The 18,522-nt window shown below is 41.8% G+C and overlaps 1 protein-coding gene across 1 annotated transcript in view; it reads left to right on the top strand.

Moving 5' to 3' along the window:
• SPOCK1 (SPARC (osteonectin), cwcv and kazal like domains proteoglycan 1) overlaps positions 1 to 18,067 on the top strand; it is a 272,154-nt gene extending 254,087 nt beyond the window's left edge. The window contains exons 9-12 of the mRNA XM_041397932.1: positions 6,442 to 6,663; positions 7,270 to 7,332; positions 12,364 to 12,501; positions 13,495 to 18,067. Of these exons, the coding sequence (XP_041253866.1) occupies positions 6,442 to 6,663; positions 7,270 to 7,332; positions 12,364 to 12,501; positions 13,495 to 13,685 (614 nt within the window). The 3' untranslated portion in view covers positions 13,686 to 18,067. The remainder of the gene's footprint in view (positions 1 to 6,441; positions 6,664 to 7,269; positions 7,333 to 12,363; positions 12,502 to 13,494) is intronic.
• The last annotated feature ends 455 nt before the right edge of the window (positions 18,068 to 18,522 follow it).

Below are 18,522 nucleotides of genomic sequence, written 5' to 3'. Positions count from 1 at the left end.
GAGACCTTCACAAGTTAATCAGGCAAACAGCTGTCTGAAGGCCATGGAGATCACCTCTGCATGAGTAACTGAAACTGCTCAGGGAGTTCTCTCAAGCATTGGGGTTAATTATTATGGTGTAGTTTGTGTCTGAACAGTTAAACTCCATCACCTTCCAATTCAATTGGCTGCATCCAAACAATTTCTTGGGTTTGGACTCTGATCTCTGCTTAACCACTAGTTTTATGACCAGGCATTTTCTGATACAGTGTCAGTGGCATAAGATGAAAATATGGCATATAAACATAGAACATTATGCCAATGTTGGAAAAAACTCACTTTGATTTTACTTGAACATTTCCTGCTAACAGTTTATGTAAGGGAAAGAATAATTAAAACATCCACATCTGAGCCATGGAGCTAGAAGAGTTAAATGGTGGAGAAAGCTGGAGCTCATTGTGTCCTGGGTATTTAATAACACCATCTTTGCTGCCTTTGATGCTTTTTTATTTTTTTTAAAGAAAGGAAGAAGATGAAGTCTAGAGGACATTTACTCTCTGTGGGTTAAGCCAACATGACTGATTTTGGTGTCATTTAGCCACCAGGGAGGGGAAAGATTCAGATAACAGCATTAAAAGAGGTCATGCTCATCAGAGAGCAGATGCAAATTTACTTTCTGTAAGGACTCATTAATTCTTTTAAACAGTGTCCCAAAACACATGGGCCCTTGGGCTGCAAAATAGGATGCACAAATTTTATCTAGGTGTGTGCCTCACTGTCACTTCACTGATTCTCTGGAATGAGCTGTCTAAAAAGCCAGAGTGCAAACCCAGAATTTGAAGGCTCCAGTCAGCTGCTGCTTTTATGACTCTTTTCACCTGGTGTCCCTGTAGAGTGACACCACAGAGGCTGCAGGGGCACTAGAGCAGACCCAGCACATCAGGGTGGGTATTTTGTGTTGGTCTAGGTCTCCACAGCCCCTCTCTTTTGTGCTACATCTGAGCTGGGGTAGCAGCAGATTGCCTCTTCATAAAAACATGATATACCACGGGCTGTATTGCTCAAAACTACAGTCAAACCCAGCAATTCCACCACACATCTTAAATCTCTGTGGTGAAACAAGTCATGTTCTGTGTAAATGATCTTTCTTCATGTGTCCCTTATTTTGCACAGTGTTTGCAACAAAGTCAGTGTCTTTAAAACCATATGTCCTACTTATTTCTGAAACAGTGTCCAAAAAAAAATATTCTCATACAAAGGATCCCAACCACAGTACAAAAAGCAACTGGATGTACAGCTAATCATGGCTTCCAGATGTGAATTCATTTCAAACTCCATGACAGAAAGCCTTAGAGGCTTTAAACTTTATTTGAAGTCCTTTAGGCCCAGAATCACAGGAAATCTCATTTTATCAGATTGTCAAAAGGATGTTTTCATGCAGATGATTTGTGCCATCCTCATGATGACCTTGCCCAAGGCCAAATCCTAAAGGTGTCAAGTCTTTTTTTTTTTTTTTTTTTTTTTTTTTTTAAGCAATTCCAGTGAGAAAAACATTCCTGGTAATTCTGCAGTGTTTGCTCTGATTCACAGAGGAGCTGTTATCTCTTTTTAGTTTGGTTTTATTTCCTGGCAGCTTTTATTTGAAAGGCTGCCTGATGATTTTAAAGACTTGATCTCAACAATGTTCGTTTTTAGACTGTTGACTTAGTTTGGCACTTTTTCTTATTTTCTTCTCTATTAATTAAGAAAGAAAAGAAAAGAAAAGAAAAGAAAGAAAGAAAGAAAGAAAGAAAGAAAGAAAGAAAGAAAGAAAGAAAGAAAGAAAAAGAAACTTTGAGTTTAGATGCCTAAGCCATTTTTAAATGCCACAAAACCTGGGTTTGTTTTTCTTTTTGAGATTTTGCACAGTATTCATTAATTAATGTGCATGTGCCAAATTCTGCAGCTCACATTCTCTCTGGTGGCACTGAAAATACACACAGGGTGAAGACAGCAGCATTTGGCTCTCTCCAGCTTCAAACATTTGTAAAAATGAAAGACACCTTAAGCAGGGCTCAGAATTCAAAGCAAAGTTCACATACCCAAGCTGTAGAAAAGAATGTCTGTGGATCCTGGCACACAGGACACACACACTCTGATGTACACATTGCCCTTTTTTATGGCTCAGCCTCCGTTGCCCTCCTCACCACATACATCCCTTCATTAAACTGAACTGGTTTGGTTGTGCCTGCAGGTTTGAAAAGGCATGAACATCCTCAAATAATCCATTTTGGATGTGCCCCCGTGGCAGTAAAAGGAGCAGATGGTGGCATGCCATGGCTATGATGCCGTGGACACATCAGCTGTCCAGAGAAGGTTTTCCAGCAGAGATTTCTCCATGCTACATTAATTTTTCAAGATGTTAGTGTGAGTGTAAATAAGCATTTTGAATGTATTATGTTCACCCCCAGGTGAAGGAAGAAAAAGTAAGCTCCTTTTTATTTTCTTTGTGAGTCTCTTGAAAGGAAATGGAGGAGGAAGATCATTGTGTTTAGATTTCAAACCTTCCTTCCCTGAGCTCTCTGATCCCAGCAAAGCACCTTGGGCCAGGTACTTTGTCTTCTGAAGGCTTTGTGCAATTAAAATCTCCTCAATAAATGATGTAAGAAACTCAGGGACATGTTTTGACATAGAGAAATAATAAAACTAATTAGGTAGCAAGATCAGATTCAAATTGCTCCTGAGCCTGTTGATAATTCATAACATCCCCATATTGTATCCAGATGGGATACTCCTTGGTTGGAGTGGGTGTTGTTTTTCTTTTATTAGAGGTCTATGCAATATAAAGGATTTTTTTCTGGGAAACATTTATTCTCCTCCTCCTTTTATTTTAAGCGATGGGGGAAATTAGGTTAATTATACCCCTGTTAATTTAATTCTAGTACACTTTAATAAAATAAAAATGGCTCATGTAAGTCAACTCTTGAAGGGGGAAAATAATTCTTCCATGCCAGAAGGTGTGTTTATTTTTAATAAGGATTTTCACCTAAAGACTTTTTTTAATTTAATTCCATTTTAATTCAGACGAGGTGGAGCATTTTATGTGTCAATGGGATGAGAGACTTTTACATGTAGGTCACCAGCTTGATTTCCTTCCAGCTCTGTAGTGAATGAAAGTTGTCAGGATGCTGAACAGCTGTCAGTTGAAAAGAGGAACAAGATGGTCTTAGTCCAGGTCCTTGTGAGCAGGTGTCCAAAGAGAGCAGCCACCACCTCAGCTGACATTCATTGGCATCTGTGTGGGCAGCCTGTGCCAAGGAGCCAAGAGGGATGTAGAGCCTGCACCATTCTCCTGCTTCTCATCAAAAGCACTGCAGCACTGAGCTGATGAACAGAGAGATGCAGAAGAGTTCTCACTGAGATTGCTTATTCTGGGTCTGTTGTGCTGGAAATCCAGCCTGTTAACCAAACACTGAATTCTTTACAGAGTTATAGTATGTGGCTAATTTCATCCAGAAAATTGCATCATATTTATAGATAAGTATATCAAAAGACTCTGAAAAGAAGTTAATTCAGTCAATATCACTGGGCGCCTCACCAGGCTGGTGGGAGCACAGTGAGCTCCCAGTGAAGGTAAGCAAGCTCCAAAAGCCATTTTCCAAAATCTGCCTTGGTTATGCTGTGACTCAGAGCCTGTGTTGAACATTTAGGGGACATTTGGCTTTCACTCCTGGTGCTGGATGCTGAGAGCATCCAGGGTTGTTGGATTTGGGCTGCAGATGCAATTTATGGGCAGCACCTTTTACCAGGAGACAATATGAAGTGGAGCTGCTCTTTACCTTCAACAGCATGTTGTGGGACAATTAAAGAATTAACTTTCCACTGATAATAACCATCTAGCTAAGGACTTTCTGTCACACCTACCACTTCAATATTTCAGGACTTCCAGACTACATTGTCTGATAATCCAACACTGTTTAGTAAACCAACCTCTTAATAAATCTAATCTGGAACTGGTCACAACAGTAAAAGCTCCCTTGTTTGTAAGAAATTATAATCAAAACCTCTTCAATTAATGCAATTAACTGTCTTCTCGAGTGGCCTTTCCCAGCTGTATCTCCCACCAAGCCCTGATGGTGTCACAGAGCAGCTTTGTACTCACTGCAGTAACTACTGGTGATTTGCTTAGACAGATCCCTTCTGAGGGCAGGCTGGTGGTGTATCCCCATTGCACACACAGCTGGAGATTTCCCCACAGGGAGGACAACAAGACTCAGAAATAATCTACGTGTACTGTCAGGGACAAGTTCATTCCAGATCTCCCTGCTTTGGTCCCTGCCAGTTAAGAGATGGCCTTTAGAGACCATCAGGGCTGAGCAACACGTAAATTGACTGGTGATGCAGCACACCTTGCAGTTGCTCATCTTTTGCAGCAGTAAGTGCCACCATAGTGTGTAGAATCCATTGTCAGAGACAGCATCTGTGCAGAAAAAGAGCAGACATTAGAAACTCTTTTTATCCTGGAAACTGTTAAACTGGGATAGCTGGAGCTGATCCCAGCTCCACCCTGCAGCTGAATGATCTGCCCCTGCCTTTTGACTACTTTTAACCTGCCCTGTGTTGGGGAATCTGGCACCAAACACCTGCACAGGGCAGGACTGGGTGCTCTGCTCCTGTTGCTCTGTAAAGGCAAAGCTGAGGAATCTTAAATCCTTTCACTTGACAAAAGATTGCACAGCAACCAAGTCCTGCTTGCCTTCTTCAGATGACTTAAGTAATTGAAGTCAATATTTCTAATTGCTTCAGCAAGGCAGCTCCCCCCTACATCTATTCACACAGCCTTGTTCTTTTTCACTGTGCTCAAACATGATTAGATAATGTTATGGGAGATAACAGCATAAAAATGTGATGAAATGTTCAGCATGATTTCTATGATTTCTCTCTTCCTTCTCTGAGCTGCCTCTAGCCCTGAGGAAATGGCATTACCTTCTTCCTTCCTTGAAACATATATTATGAATGACACAAACCTTCCCATTAGTTAACCCTTCTGATTGTCCCTCTGTGTCACTGACAACCTTCAGCCACAGCTGCATACAAAAACCACAGCTTCCAGCAAAAAGCCCTGCTCTCCTTTGGATTAATGCCTAAAATAGCAAGTAGGATGCAGAGCTTGAACAAACTGTCAGCATGATTCCAGCAACATCTCAGCTTTCACTTCAACAAAGCAGCATCCTGAAAGGAACACGTACAGCAAATAAAGCTAAGCTTAACCTCTTTCAGTGAAAGTTGCAGCTGAAGGAAAAAGCTCATCAGGCTTCTCTACGTGGCCCAAAGCAGAGTGAGCAGTGCACAGGCAGGTTATTGCTCCCAGCTGGAGCAGTGTGAGCACCAGAGGCCCAGGGTGTCAGGAGCCCTCTGTCCCTGCAAATCACCAACCAATGGATTCATGTTTCTGAGTCCTGGTTGAAACCAACACCCTTGTTGTCAGATTTATTATCTCTGTATTGCAAATATACTTCCTTACATTGTAGATAACTTAGTCTAAGCATTGAAAAAATACCATGGCAGTGTGGATTTATAGTGTTATACCCATACCACTGTTTTTCTGGAGGCTGCAGGGTACTGGAACTTGTATCTCATATACACAGTGGGTATCTATATGCATGACTTGGGCTTTCTGTGATAACCACTGCTGCTGCAGCAGTCTTTGAAGAATCTGGGCTATTAAAATGAATGATGGTGATGGTTTCCAAAGCGCTGGAAAAGCAGAATCCTGTGTTGCTGCAGGAAGGTGCTGGTACAGCATACAAGAGCATGGGCAGCTCTGGGCAGCTCCAGCTGAAGCTGTGCCCTCCCTCAGAGTGATGTGAGCAACAGAAACACCTCACCTCTTCTCTCCCCCTGCCTCCCCCAGACAGCTCACAGTCCAGATCAAAGCAGTTTGTTGTCACAAACCACAGACAGGCCTTTGAAGAGTGAAAAGCAAGGATGAGAGGTGGAAGGGGAGAGCACAGCAGAAAAGAATATGATCAGGCAACTAGAAACAAGTTTGGGAAACAGGATTTAAATTGCATTCAGATACAGTCTAGTTTGAAAATATGGTGGGTGCAGCCTTTTCTCATAACATTTTAGTTTCCTAGAACCAGGCCAAGACACTTGGACTGAGGACTGAAAGGAAAAAAAAAGCAAGAATTTTTTGAGTAGAGATACTTAAAATTACAGAAACCAGTTCTGAATCTCAGCCCTCTCTACCCCACAGCTCCCACAGAGTGTGAGTGGTGCTCTGGTTTGTAGCTGTGCTTGGGCTTTCAGCTTTATACAGTCAGTTCAGCCTTAGGACTTTGTTCTGCTTTGGGCAAATCAGCTCAATGTTCAGAGTCCAGCCAAAAAAAGAAAAGTTGGCAGAGCTTCACCTTAGCAGTGGCTCCTGTGCCGGGGGCATGCCGGGGTTCAGCTGGGGAATATTTGCCTGTCTTCTTACAGGATTTGACACCAGCATCCTACCAATCTGTAAGGATTCCTTAGGCTGGATGTTCAACAAACTTGACATGAACTATGACCTGCTGCTGGATCCCTCGGAGATCAGTGCCATTTATCTGGATAAGTACGAGCCTTGTGTCAAGCCACTCTTCAACTCCTGCGACTCCTTCAAGGATGGGAAGCTTTCCAACAACGAGTGGTGCTATTGCTTCCAGAAGCCAGGCGGTGAGCTGTGCCATTTGCAATGTAAAGAGGAGCTCTTTGGCTCTCCCTGCGTTTCAGGGCCTGCCTGTAGAGCTTGCTCATTGGCAGGCAGGTGTGCTAGAAAGCCCTTTTGCCCAGCACCAGTGTGAAGGGCATTCTGGAACCATGTTTATTGTCACAGATGAACTATATTAACATCCCTTGATCATTAAAGCAAACAAAGTAGTAAGTGTCACTGCACGGAGTCTAGAAATAAGCGCTATTGCTGACAGAAAGCTCAAGAATTTACTCTTTTATTAACATAGAATTTAGCCAATTAGCAAGTCATAAATCAGAGAGCTGGCATGAGGTCAGTTTGGTGAAAAGAAAGGTAGAATGGTTTAACAATTAAAATGGCCCCTAAACACTACTCTCAACTACAGTTGTGTTGCCTTTTTTTTTCTTTTTTTTTTTTTTTTAATTAGTGGAGCTAATGACATAAATTTGTTTTGCAGTACAGTACCAGCATATGGGCTTCTCTCAGTCCCAGGTGTACAGTAGCCTACATTTCATGTCAGCAGTGAAGCCAGTCATTACAGAGCCTGTCCCGTACCATCTGGAAACTAATTCTTATACATTATATTTTAGGTCTTCCTTGCCAGAATGAAATGAATAGAATTCAAAAGCTAAGTAGAGGGAAGAGTCTGTTGGGTAAGTTCGATTACTTGCTATTCATTTGCTCAACTAATTAAAGCTTCTGTGATTATTGTAACTTTATATGCAGTAATGGTTTTTCAGTTAGAGACTAATGTTTTGAGTCGGGAATATGCAGCACCGAGCGTAGGCCTGACACTATGAAATTAAACAAATAATGAGATAGCAACACACAGAACAGGTGTCAGCGTGGCAACGGGTTCAGAGCTAATTTACAGCTCTCCAGAAATGCAAAGCCTTGTCTGCACAGAGCTTAATACTGCCTTCATCACCTCACAGGTCAGAGTAAGTACCGGGAAGCTGCTTGATACTCAAGGCTTCCATTTTTGAAGGGTGACTGAAGGTGCATAGCCAATGCATTCATGTTCCCTTCCAGCTGTGGTACAATGCAGGCTTTCCTTGGGGCTCAATTTGGCCTAATCGCTCTTTAAAATATTTCAGTATATTCTATGTCTATGAAAACAGGAATTTATATCACCTCATTCTAGGCACCCTGCAGGATGCTTCATGCTGTAAGATGTGGTCATGCCTGTCCCTCTCTTTTGTGCCTATTGGGAGCCTGAACTGATTCATGACTAACTCTGATGGATATCTAAAATTAGATTAAATAAATCCCCATCTGGCATTTTCCCAATTAATTGCCAAAAAATCAGGTTGCTGAACTGAAAAAATTTCAAGTGACTAATTCCCTACCCTAATATCAGCCAGTGATGCGTGGCCTGGCATTTGTGTGCTGGTGTTTTACCAAAACTTGTGTCCCGGCACATTTGTGCAGACAGAGCCCAGCCCCTGAGGTGCAGCAGGACAGATGCAAGCCCTGCACTTCCCCCTTGAGCAGAGTGGCTGAGCTCAGCCCCAGCTGCCAGCCCCATCACGGAGAACATGTCAGGTCCCCACAGCATCCCCAGCTGCAGCACAGGGTGTGCACAGCTCTGCTGCAGGGCTGCTCAGTGCCTCCCACATTGCAGCCTGCTGCTCCTGCATCCTCAACAGCACACCCGGTAAACAGCTCAGCTCTGCCAGATCCTGCCACTCCCAGATGCCACTGCCATTTGGACTCAAGGTTCAGGTGCCTTGTGAACAATCCCAACCTGGATTCATTGGTTTAAATTAAGAATAAACATTCCTAAAGGCCACAGGGACTGTGGTTTAGATCCGTCATCCTTTCATGGCAAGTTCACATGAAGATTAGGATGTTTCAGAGTTACAGCTCCAGCTGTTCATAGCAGTGGGAGCAGAGGGAGGATTGATCACTTGGGATTTGTGTGCTCCATTCAGTAAATATTCTGCATTTGTTTTCAAGGGAATGTTGGGGCAGAGGAAGTCACAATGTTCTCTGTCTCATGGGTGTCATGATTTTCAAAGTCACCTGAAAGAATAAGAAGCCCAGTTCTTAACAGATAGCTTTGACTATCCCATATTTGTTTTATGCTTTGCTGTTATTTTCTACGTGCAATAAATGTCATCTAGGTTGAAACCTAAGTAGTTTATTCTGGTGTGTGGGAAGAATGATGCCTGGGTTGCAGGTAGTTCAACATGCAGGTGGTTGTAGCACATGTCACTGGGATCTGATCACAATAGCAGGGGTAAAATGACAAAGTAAAAGCAGAAAGAATGGTCCCTTAGCACAAATAACTTCTAGTCAACTGTATTAATAAAAAAAAAAAAATAGAAGAAGAATGAAAGTGGTGAAGCTCAACAAATCAAGGTGGCAGGCACAGGTTGTTCCACAAGCTGGGAAATTATAATATAAAGAGGAACTCTTTGCTTCACCTACCCTGAAAGTCTTCCTGCATAATGACACCTGTCATGGAGATTTTAATTTGATATCAGAGCTATTTATACAGCAGAAAACATTGTCTTTTCTCTTCACTGTCTGAAAAATCATTCAAATGGAAGCTCAAACATACACGTGACTTGTAGCAATGGTAAAGTTGGAAAAGAGAGAGGAGTATTTTCAGAGAAAGTAATATTTAATTATTCTCTTTCCTCCTCTGACCCTGACATAGAAAGCACAGCACTTTCAGTCTTGGCACTAGCATGAAGAATGTTTTTGTTAACTTGTATCCATTGATAAAAATGATGACTTTTGATATTTCCTTCTCTGTATATTTTTCAAAACACATGACAGTTGCAACAAAGTACTTCAAAGCCATTGCCATTAGATATGTTGAATTTGGAGGCTTTCAAATGAAGTCTAGCATCCCAGGAGACTGAATTAAAAAGTAAACAGCACTATTCATCTTTTCCTACCAGATTTATCTGGAGTACAATTAACTGCAGAGACTGTACTTTTAGAGCATACAACTGTGCAGCCTGATAATGCCTCTCCCACTCCACTACAGTAATAAATTTCTGCTCCCATCACTGTTTTCTCCTATATCAACCCTGTGGATTCAGCTAATATAATAGCTAATACCAGGAGCTGTGTGCTGGCTAGCACTTAATTCTGACAGGCTTTTACCTCTATCTTTAGCATATAATTATTCTCCTCCTGTTCTCTAAGGAAGGGGAGTGTTATATAGATAAGGAAATGATGCAAAAAAAAAGGTATAGGTCTGGGTCCATAGAGAGGACACAGATGCAACAGTGCTGTTCAAGTTTGTGTGGAATAACTAAACCTTTCCAGGACAAAGGGAGATGGGGAGGCAGGATTGAGGCAGTTTGTGGGGAGTGACTCACATTTTGTGAGTCCAGGCCCTGTGCAGGAACCTCTGAAGCGGGAAGCTCCAGATGTTCCCTGATGCCAAACCCAGGAAATGGTCTGTCTGGGTGCCATGCTCCAGGATAGCAGAGCTTGTAGCCAGCTCATTTCTGACAAAGACAGGCTGATTTGTGTACAATTCACAGGGAGAATAATCATGTTGTACAACACTTGTTCCCAGCCACTCTCTGTCCTCTCCAGATTATCACCTGCACCTGACACATCAGAGAGGACATGCTGTATCCTCCCTCTGATGGTTGGCAAATACTGTGACATTAGTATGCATAGATAAATATTTAAAGCTCCAGTGTTACATACAAATTGGCACGAATTTCCCACGCAGAAGGAAAAGCACCTTCCACTCTTCACTGTGACCCAAAGTGTGAATCTATTCCACACACAGTTATGTTGGCACTGAGCCCGGGCCACAATTTATTTTTAAATCTTTTAAAGCTTTTATAGGCAGTGTGGAACATTTTCATACCTTACAAGAAACAGTGAAACTATGCAAAAAGGCCTGTTTCAAAGAAGGAAAAGGTTGCATTGCCCCAGGAAAAGAGAAAGCAGTTTAAAACAGTTTAAAATGCAGAAGCTCTTCTCTGCTCACCCTGTAATGCCTCTGAGGTTCCCCCTTTGATCCTTCCCTGGAGCCAGATGTTGATCAGACATAAAAGGGCAGCTCCAGTGACATGAGTACAGCTATGCTGATTTACACCAGCTCCAAGTCAGCACCTGAGCACATTTCCCAATGTTCTGTATGGTTTGATAAACACCTGGAGTGCTTATCAGAGGCAGGACATGAGCACAAATATGAAAAAAAATATCATTCCTAATTGATATTGATATGAAGTTTTGGACACTGAGTATTAACTTACATAAACCTGCCAAAGCAAATACATATGTTTGTTATTAAAACTATTGCCTTATAAATAGTGAAAATTAATCTTTGATAGTTGCTAGCATGTTTACATTTGTATATTAACATAATGGTGATACCTGTTAGCAAACCTACTACAAGATCTTGCTTTAACATTATTTAAAATAGTCTCACTCATGGATGTGGTCTCCAAAACTGATCTGATGTACAAAGATTTCTGCAGATGTTCAAAGGTTTCTCTTCTTATCTCCCAGACCTGTATTAGCAGCACTCAAACTTTAGAGAAGATCTGCAGAACAATGAGTTTGGATATTCAGATTCACTTTGTGTAGCTCTCTGTGTGCATGAGACTGACTGACTTCCACTTTTATGTCTTTTATATAGGAAATCTGGTGACATTTGGGCAGCACCTTCTCATTCATCTTTTCCTGTGAGAAATGTAGTGGAAGTGGCCCCTTTGACACGTGTGCTGTCTGAATAGATGCTACGCATGGAACTAGTTAAAAAACTTTACTGAACCACCAGTAAATCACTGGTATCTTTGACAAAGGAGAAAAACACTTTCTCAAAAATCGTTTGAAACAAGAAATTTGGGGGCAAGGGTGCGTTTATGTCATGTTTCAAATTGAAGCAATTGACAAAGAAGGGAAAAATGAATGTACTGACCTCCAGTGGGAATAAAGCTAACTCATCTCAAAGAACAAGAGGGTTTTTCATACTGAAGTACATTTGCTGTATCTGCTGAAAATGGTGGGAACAATAACATAGGTTTCTCCTGAGAGTTTCCCTCTTTGCAGAAGCCAGAATGAACCCCACTCTATAAGACTGAAATATATTGGTGTTATTGTGAGACAAAACTTGGGCTTCAAATCCAAAGACTTACTGGTTCAGGTCCTGTTGTCCCTCTCTGTAAAGTCTGTGCATTATTTCTTCTTTTATACGTGGGAACTCTCAGTAAGTCAGGGGATGTGCTGAGATTAGTATGAATAGCAAGCAGATGGCAGATACCTTCCAGGGATAATTACAGTGTTGTGGAAAGACTCGTGATAAACACTGAAGGAGTGCAAATGGAGGGAAATGCAGAACTAATGAAGTTGGGGTAATAATCCAGTTGGGAAGAAAAGTTTAAAACCAGGAGTTAAATGTGAAAAGGCTCTGTGGCAATATCAATCATTCAGGGGCAGACTGAAGCTCTCTCTAGAGCTGTGTGACACCCTCCTCTGTGTGCTGGATATGAACAAACATTTATACACTGGGACCAGGGTGTCTGAAAAGAGTTCACCAGAAATAATTCCTTCGCCCTTTCAGGCACCAGATAATCACACGTATTTCCTTGCCAACGTTGTCAAGATCTTCATGTATATAAGTGCTGAGTTCATCATACCCTCTCTGTGTGTTTGCTCCTGCAGAGGATTGCATTACTGAGCCCATCTTATATTTTATTCAGGTGCTTTCATCCCCCGGTGCAATGAAGAAGGTTATTACAAAGCCACGCAGTGCCATGGCAGCACGGGGCAGTGCTGGTGTGTTGATAAGTATGGGAATGAGATAGCTGGCTCCAGAAAGCAAGGCACAGTCAGCTGTGGTGAGTAATGATCTGCTTTCCTCAGACAATGGGGGAATTAACACTGCTGTAACCCTGCCATTGCTGTACCACCGAGGATGATGACAAAAGGGAAAACACGAGTAGCACAGTTCAAAGTGCTCCTCTGTTTTCCTGTTCTCACACAAATGGGGCCCTCATGGGTCCTGTGGACAGTAGGGGTGCAGCACAAGTTAGCAGGCAAGAGCCACCCTTAAGGTATTTTTGCTGCCAGCCTGGAAAGTGCATTTAGTGATATTAAAATCAAGGGTCTGAGGTTGCTCTGCATGGTTATTAAGTGTATTGTTCTATATACTCTGGAATGCACATCTACTGGAACTTTCCAGACAAGGGAAGGCCTAAATGTGTAAAATTGTATACATTAGCAACCAAGCTCAATGCAATTGCTGACAGGACAATATTATGTAGATAAGTGAAATCACCAATTAGCTGTTGTGCCCAGACAAGGAAGATGTCACCTATGATCCTTCAGAGTTCTTCAGGGATGGTTTTGAGTGCAGCTTTCTTTCTTGAGAAGGAACAGACACCTAGAAGGTCCAGGATGCCCAGAATAACATCACAGATGTTCGGTTCAATAACTATATTTGCAGAGTGAGTTTTATACACTCAAATAAAACCATTTTTTAATTTTTTTTAGCCTGGTTTACAGAGCAGTGATGGAATTAAAGTATTTACAAAGGAATAGTGATTTTCTGGCCTGCATGCATATGGTCTGGAAATTTCCAGTCAAGCCTCTAGGAGGAGGATAATGCATAAAGGGCATTTTATGCAAAAAAAACTTTTCAGAGTCAATTGATATGTATTTATCCCAGTTCAGAATGAAAATTGAAATTTTAAGGTTGTTTCATGAATAGCTGAACCAATTAATTTAAAAAACAGAATTGCAAATGACAGTGGCTTGCATGACAAGGATAGTGATTAATGTGGAATTTGGTGTTCTGTGAGGAAATGACCTTTCCTGCTCACCTGTTTCAGAAGAAGAGCAAGAAACCTCAGGGGATTTTGGCAGTGGTGGATCTGTCATATTGTTGGATGATTTGGAAGAGGAACCTGAAGCAACAAAAAAAGACAAAGAAGGGAAACTGAAGATTCATGTAAGAGCAGCTAATGAAGATGATGAAGATGAAGATGATGATAAGGATGATGAAATTGGTTATATATGGTAGTGCCCATCATGATGAGGACTCACGTTTTGCACAATATTGCAACTCACATCATATCTCTGCAATTGTATCTGAGAGTACCTGGCACAAAAATTCCCTCTCTACTGAGTTTAATTTTGTATTGCCAATTTAATTTGGATGACAGCTTTTTTTCCAGCAAAGGACTGTTTGGAATACAGCTTTTGTTCAGTTGGTTTGGGGGATTTTTGTTCTATCCACAGGGGCAATGAGTTTTGTTTCAAAACCATTTTGTGTCTTAATCCTCACTTGCACCACTTATGATATCCATCCCATGAAAGAATCCTGGAAGGGGCTCAAAAAAAACAATACAAAGGCTTAGAAGCCCCTCTCATGTCAGAGAATTTGTGTCATAAGTTGTTACCTGGATCATATCAGAAAAAGTTTTTTCTTTCATGAAGAAGGAAAAGTAGGTGCCTCATTTTCTAGTCCATATTTATAATGTCCCAGTGAGGAGTAAGTCTCTTTGGACAGTGGCTGCCCAGTACCAGGGGTTGAATCCAGAAGAAAACCCACTGGCAGGACTTTCCCTTCCTTCTGTTCTCTGAGAATGAGTCCAACAGGCTTAGTCCAGCTCACACTGAAGGCAAAACTCCCACCAGGGCACAATCAGCTCACTGACACTCTTTGATAAAGGAACATGGCCTTCTTGATCTTAAGAGCTGCTGCAGCTGTCATGGACCACGTCCTAGAGGCAGGGGGCAGAGTCCATCTGCCTTTCAGAGTGTTTAAGGGGAAAGTATTTGGTGAATTTGTAGCATCATAACCACCCCCAGAGCTGTTCCTCAGCTGCTGTCCGAGCTCATTTCACCAGGAGGGTCCCTGACAGCATCACACAGGCAGCCTCTGCTCCCAGCTCACCTGGGACCTGTCTGCTCTCCCCTGAGCCCTCCTTCCAAAGCCAGAATGCTGCCCAAGACACCAGCCCTCAAAAGGAACTGTCTCTTATTTCATGTAAAGATACCTGTTTAAAAAAGCAGCTTTAGGTGGTGATATTTCAAAAGCATAACCCCTTGGCTCAGTGTGGTGCTGCACACTTGTACACACTCCTGAAAGAGAATAGAATTAAAATCCAATCTGTGATTCCCTCAATACCTCCCATCTATTCAAAGCTCTTGTATCAGAGCATATTGACATTCCATTATTTGCAGTGTCCTTTCCCATGGCAGTTCTCGGATGCAGTAATGTGCTGTGGTGATCTTTTGTTATTTTTGCTGTTTTGTGAAGGAGTAAGAGGAACCTTAACCCCACTCTTGCATTAGGATGCAAGTGTAAGTATTTTAGCAGTGTCTTTGGTTGGCCAGTGAGTTATTTTGCAGAATGAAAAATATGGTTTTTACAACAAAAAATAATTAGAATTTTTTTGTCTGAGTTAATGGTGGATATAGAGGTGGAGACAGCATTGAGTCACAACATGGTTGTCTGCATAGTCAGTTGGAAGCTTGAAAATACCACACAGATTATCAGAAGTCAGTTTTTAGGTACATTGGCCTGTGGATGTTGGCTCTCAGCCCTCTCCAAAGCCACTGCCTGCCTGGCAGCCCTCTGGGTAGGACCTGTGCTTTCAGATGTGATCAGAAGTGGAATTCCTTTCAGGTACCATGTGCTGCAGGGGCTCTCCTGTTTTCTCCTCTTTTATTTCCTATTTATCCAGATCAATGACCTGAGAACAAAGAGTAAGCCTGCATAATCATTATTAATGCAGAAGGATGTGTAAAACCATGAGGAATTTGTTGTTTCACGCCCCTGCATCCTCCCAAAAATCTGCCATCACAGTCATTTGCAAAAGGCCTGCAATCTGCCCTGCCTCAAATAAATCCCTTTGGCTTTCCCATAGATTTAGAAAAATATATGTAATAATAATTTTCCGTGAGCTGCACCACACACAGACACAGACACACACACACATATATGCACACTTTTTCTATTTGCCTTTCACAGAAATCCTGCCAACTTGCAAGAGGAGCAGATAACCCAGCATTTCTGTCTCCCTAAATATGATTTTTTGAGAAGCAATTGAACACTGAACACTGTCAAACATCCTGTCTGGTTTTCCTCTGGTATTTTCTTAATTAACCCTACACTCTCTGGGTCTGGCTCTGCTGTCCTGTGCAAGACCTGCCTGAGGCACAGAGCTGCCATTTAATTCTGCCATAAATCTGAGCTCCACAATCAGCAGATTATGCTTATCCTCCTGCCTGGACTCATTCTTCACACAGAGCTAGGAGGGTTTTGGCAGTCCTGTGTCTCTCCACAACAGCTTATCCTGGGCTGTGCCTTACATCAAAGGTCACAGAGCAAATCCCTTCTCCTGCCCAGCACCTCCCCAGGGCAAAGCCTGGCACTCTGAGCCCTTGCAGGCAGTACAAGGTCTGGGGATGCACGGGACTGTGTCCCATGTAAACATGCAAGATGGTTAAATTAAAGCTGTCAAATAAGCCTTTAAAAGGGAATATGAACATCTTTGAGTTTACATGTGCAGACATGGCAGCACCACCCACTGGTGGTCTCCTGGCTGTGATCTTTCACATGTAATGCTTCTGAATCAGAGTTGGAATTATAAATCAGAGCTTTATATCTAACTGTAAACCAATTACTGTCTCCCAGACTCACCAGCTCAAACGTGGGGTGGCCCCAGTGAAACATCTCCATGCACAGCACAGCCTGGTGAAGGGTCAGGTGCTTTGGCTGGCTCGGGTGGCCCCTGGTAGCACATTCCCCTGTGCCCAGAAACACACACAGACACACACAAACTGTTGTAGGCATGCTGGCCTGGATCCAGGCACACCCCCCTCTCCAGGTGACCCTTCAGTCACCTCTTTGACTCGTGCAAGTGTTCTTCTGGCTCCAGCCAGCATGGGAAATGTGCCATTTTATGGGCTGGGGCAGCTGGGCAGAGCAGCCGTGCCCAATCCCAGGGTCCAGCCAGGCAGGAGCAGAGCACACGTGCTGGGAAGGGCAGCTCAGACTCTGGACTGCTTTGAGAGCGAGTTCCCAAATCCTGCAGAGCTGTTTAACAAAGCCCTTTTGTGATCCGCTGGCATCCTCCTGTGGTGGGGGACCTGCAGCCTGTGTATATACATGTGTACATCTCTGTGTGACTGTGTGTATGCATTTATGCACAAATATGGGTGTGCATATGTGTGTGTGTGTGTGTCCAGTTTGGGGAGACGCATTAAGAAAATCTTCTATTTCATGAAATAGTGATAAAGAAACCAGTGATTCTACCAAGAACCAGTGCTCTTCCAGATCAAGCCCCTTCCATTCTTCATGCTTTGTAAAGGATTTCATTTGTTTCCAACTTAATTTGATTAAATTCCTTTCTTTTTCTCTTTCCTTTTTTTTTTTTTTTTTTACAAAGCAAGACTTACATCCCATCTGAATCAAGTCATTGACCTTCCAAACATTTTCTCATTATGAAAAATGGAATCTGAGTTGTCCCATTATTTTAGAGACACAAACCAAATGGAATCAGAGTTGTCCCATTCTTTTAGAAACACAAATTTTTAATCTCATTTTCTTTTCATATTATAGTCTATGAGATACTGTTAGGCATTGCTTTATGTTCCTTTTAAATACTGTAGTTAAATCAAAATGTTGAGTTCAGATTTCAGCATAGCTGTGATTTTTGGGTCATTACTGGCCTTTGCTGTGAACACAAAGAATCCTCTTTATTTTCTTTGCCTTTTTGTTAAGCTATTCTGTACTATTATTTTTAACCATTTGAACTGTTTATTTAATATTTATTCTACAGTTTATATTGAAGATGTAAAGTTTATATTTAAAGCAACACTGTTTGTTAGTGAATGCTTCTCTTTGCCTCTCCAGCCTAGTCTGTTAGTCTCAGTGTACATTTCTGGCATGGGAATATTTTGATATTAGGAGTTTTGTAGCCTTTTCTCCCTCAAGCAGCAACTGATGTAGATCTAAGGTCACCACCTGACCCAGACCAGGTCGCTCGAGCTTCGCTTCCTGCATTTGTTGGCTTCTCTGCAGTCCCTCCTGTGTCCCATCCTTCACCCACAGACTGCTTTGTACAGTTACTACACATCAAAAAGCCCTTTCTACAGTAGGTGGGTTTTGGTCTTTTTATACTTTTCTCAATGCTGTTGATGTCTGTTACTGTTCAATGTGTAGATCTGTAAGGAGAGATCCAAATATTACGTGTTTCAGTTCGATGTCCCTACTGTAGATGGATGTAGACTATCATAGTAAGTAGAACTGCATAGTAAATTCTGAATGCTTTTTCCATAAGGAGTTAAGTGGAATGTGAGCATTTTGCTACCTTTGGTTAACTGTAAATGCTTAACTGTAGTCTGAAATAGTTGCATTTTTGTCTGTCTCAATAAATTTTAATTTGTCTGCGACTCCTTATTGCCTGTCCTGAATTTTATTAAACTTAGGGGATCAAAAATACTGCACTACCTTGAGTCAGCATTTAATCATACATGGAAATGGATACTCCTTTATATTTGCTTCATAACTTATACCTCTGTTCAATGCCAGGTGTAATCTGTGGAGTTAATGCAAGGTCTCCAGAAACCTCTATTTCAGAAGCAGAAATGAAACCAAACAGAATAGAATAACAGTACCAAAATCAGAATTTTTCAAATTATATTAAAATTGATTTTTGAGGGACTAGTGAGGACAGAGGGGAAAGCTTTCATTTCTATTTCCTCTCCAGATTGCAAATTGTCATGTTTTTCTGTCTCTTCTGAAGGTATCCAGGGCAATTCCACAAACACAGCCACACTCTGCAGTGGCCATTATCTACATAATAAATGAAGGCAAAATTATATTAAATACAATTGGTGGGAAGCCA

Source organism: Onychostruthus taczanowskii, unplaced genomic scaffold (assembly GCF_017590055.1).
Source record: "Onychostruthus taczanowskii isolate IOZ18803 unplaced genomic scaffold, ASM1759005v1 scaffold14, whole genome shotgun sequence".
NCBI lineage: Eukaryota > Metazoa > Chordata > Aves > Passeriformes > Passeridae > Onychostruthus > Onychostruthus taczanowskii.
Note: the sequence above shows the minus strand (reverse complement) of the source record. Positions and strands in the feature narration are given on the sequence as shown.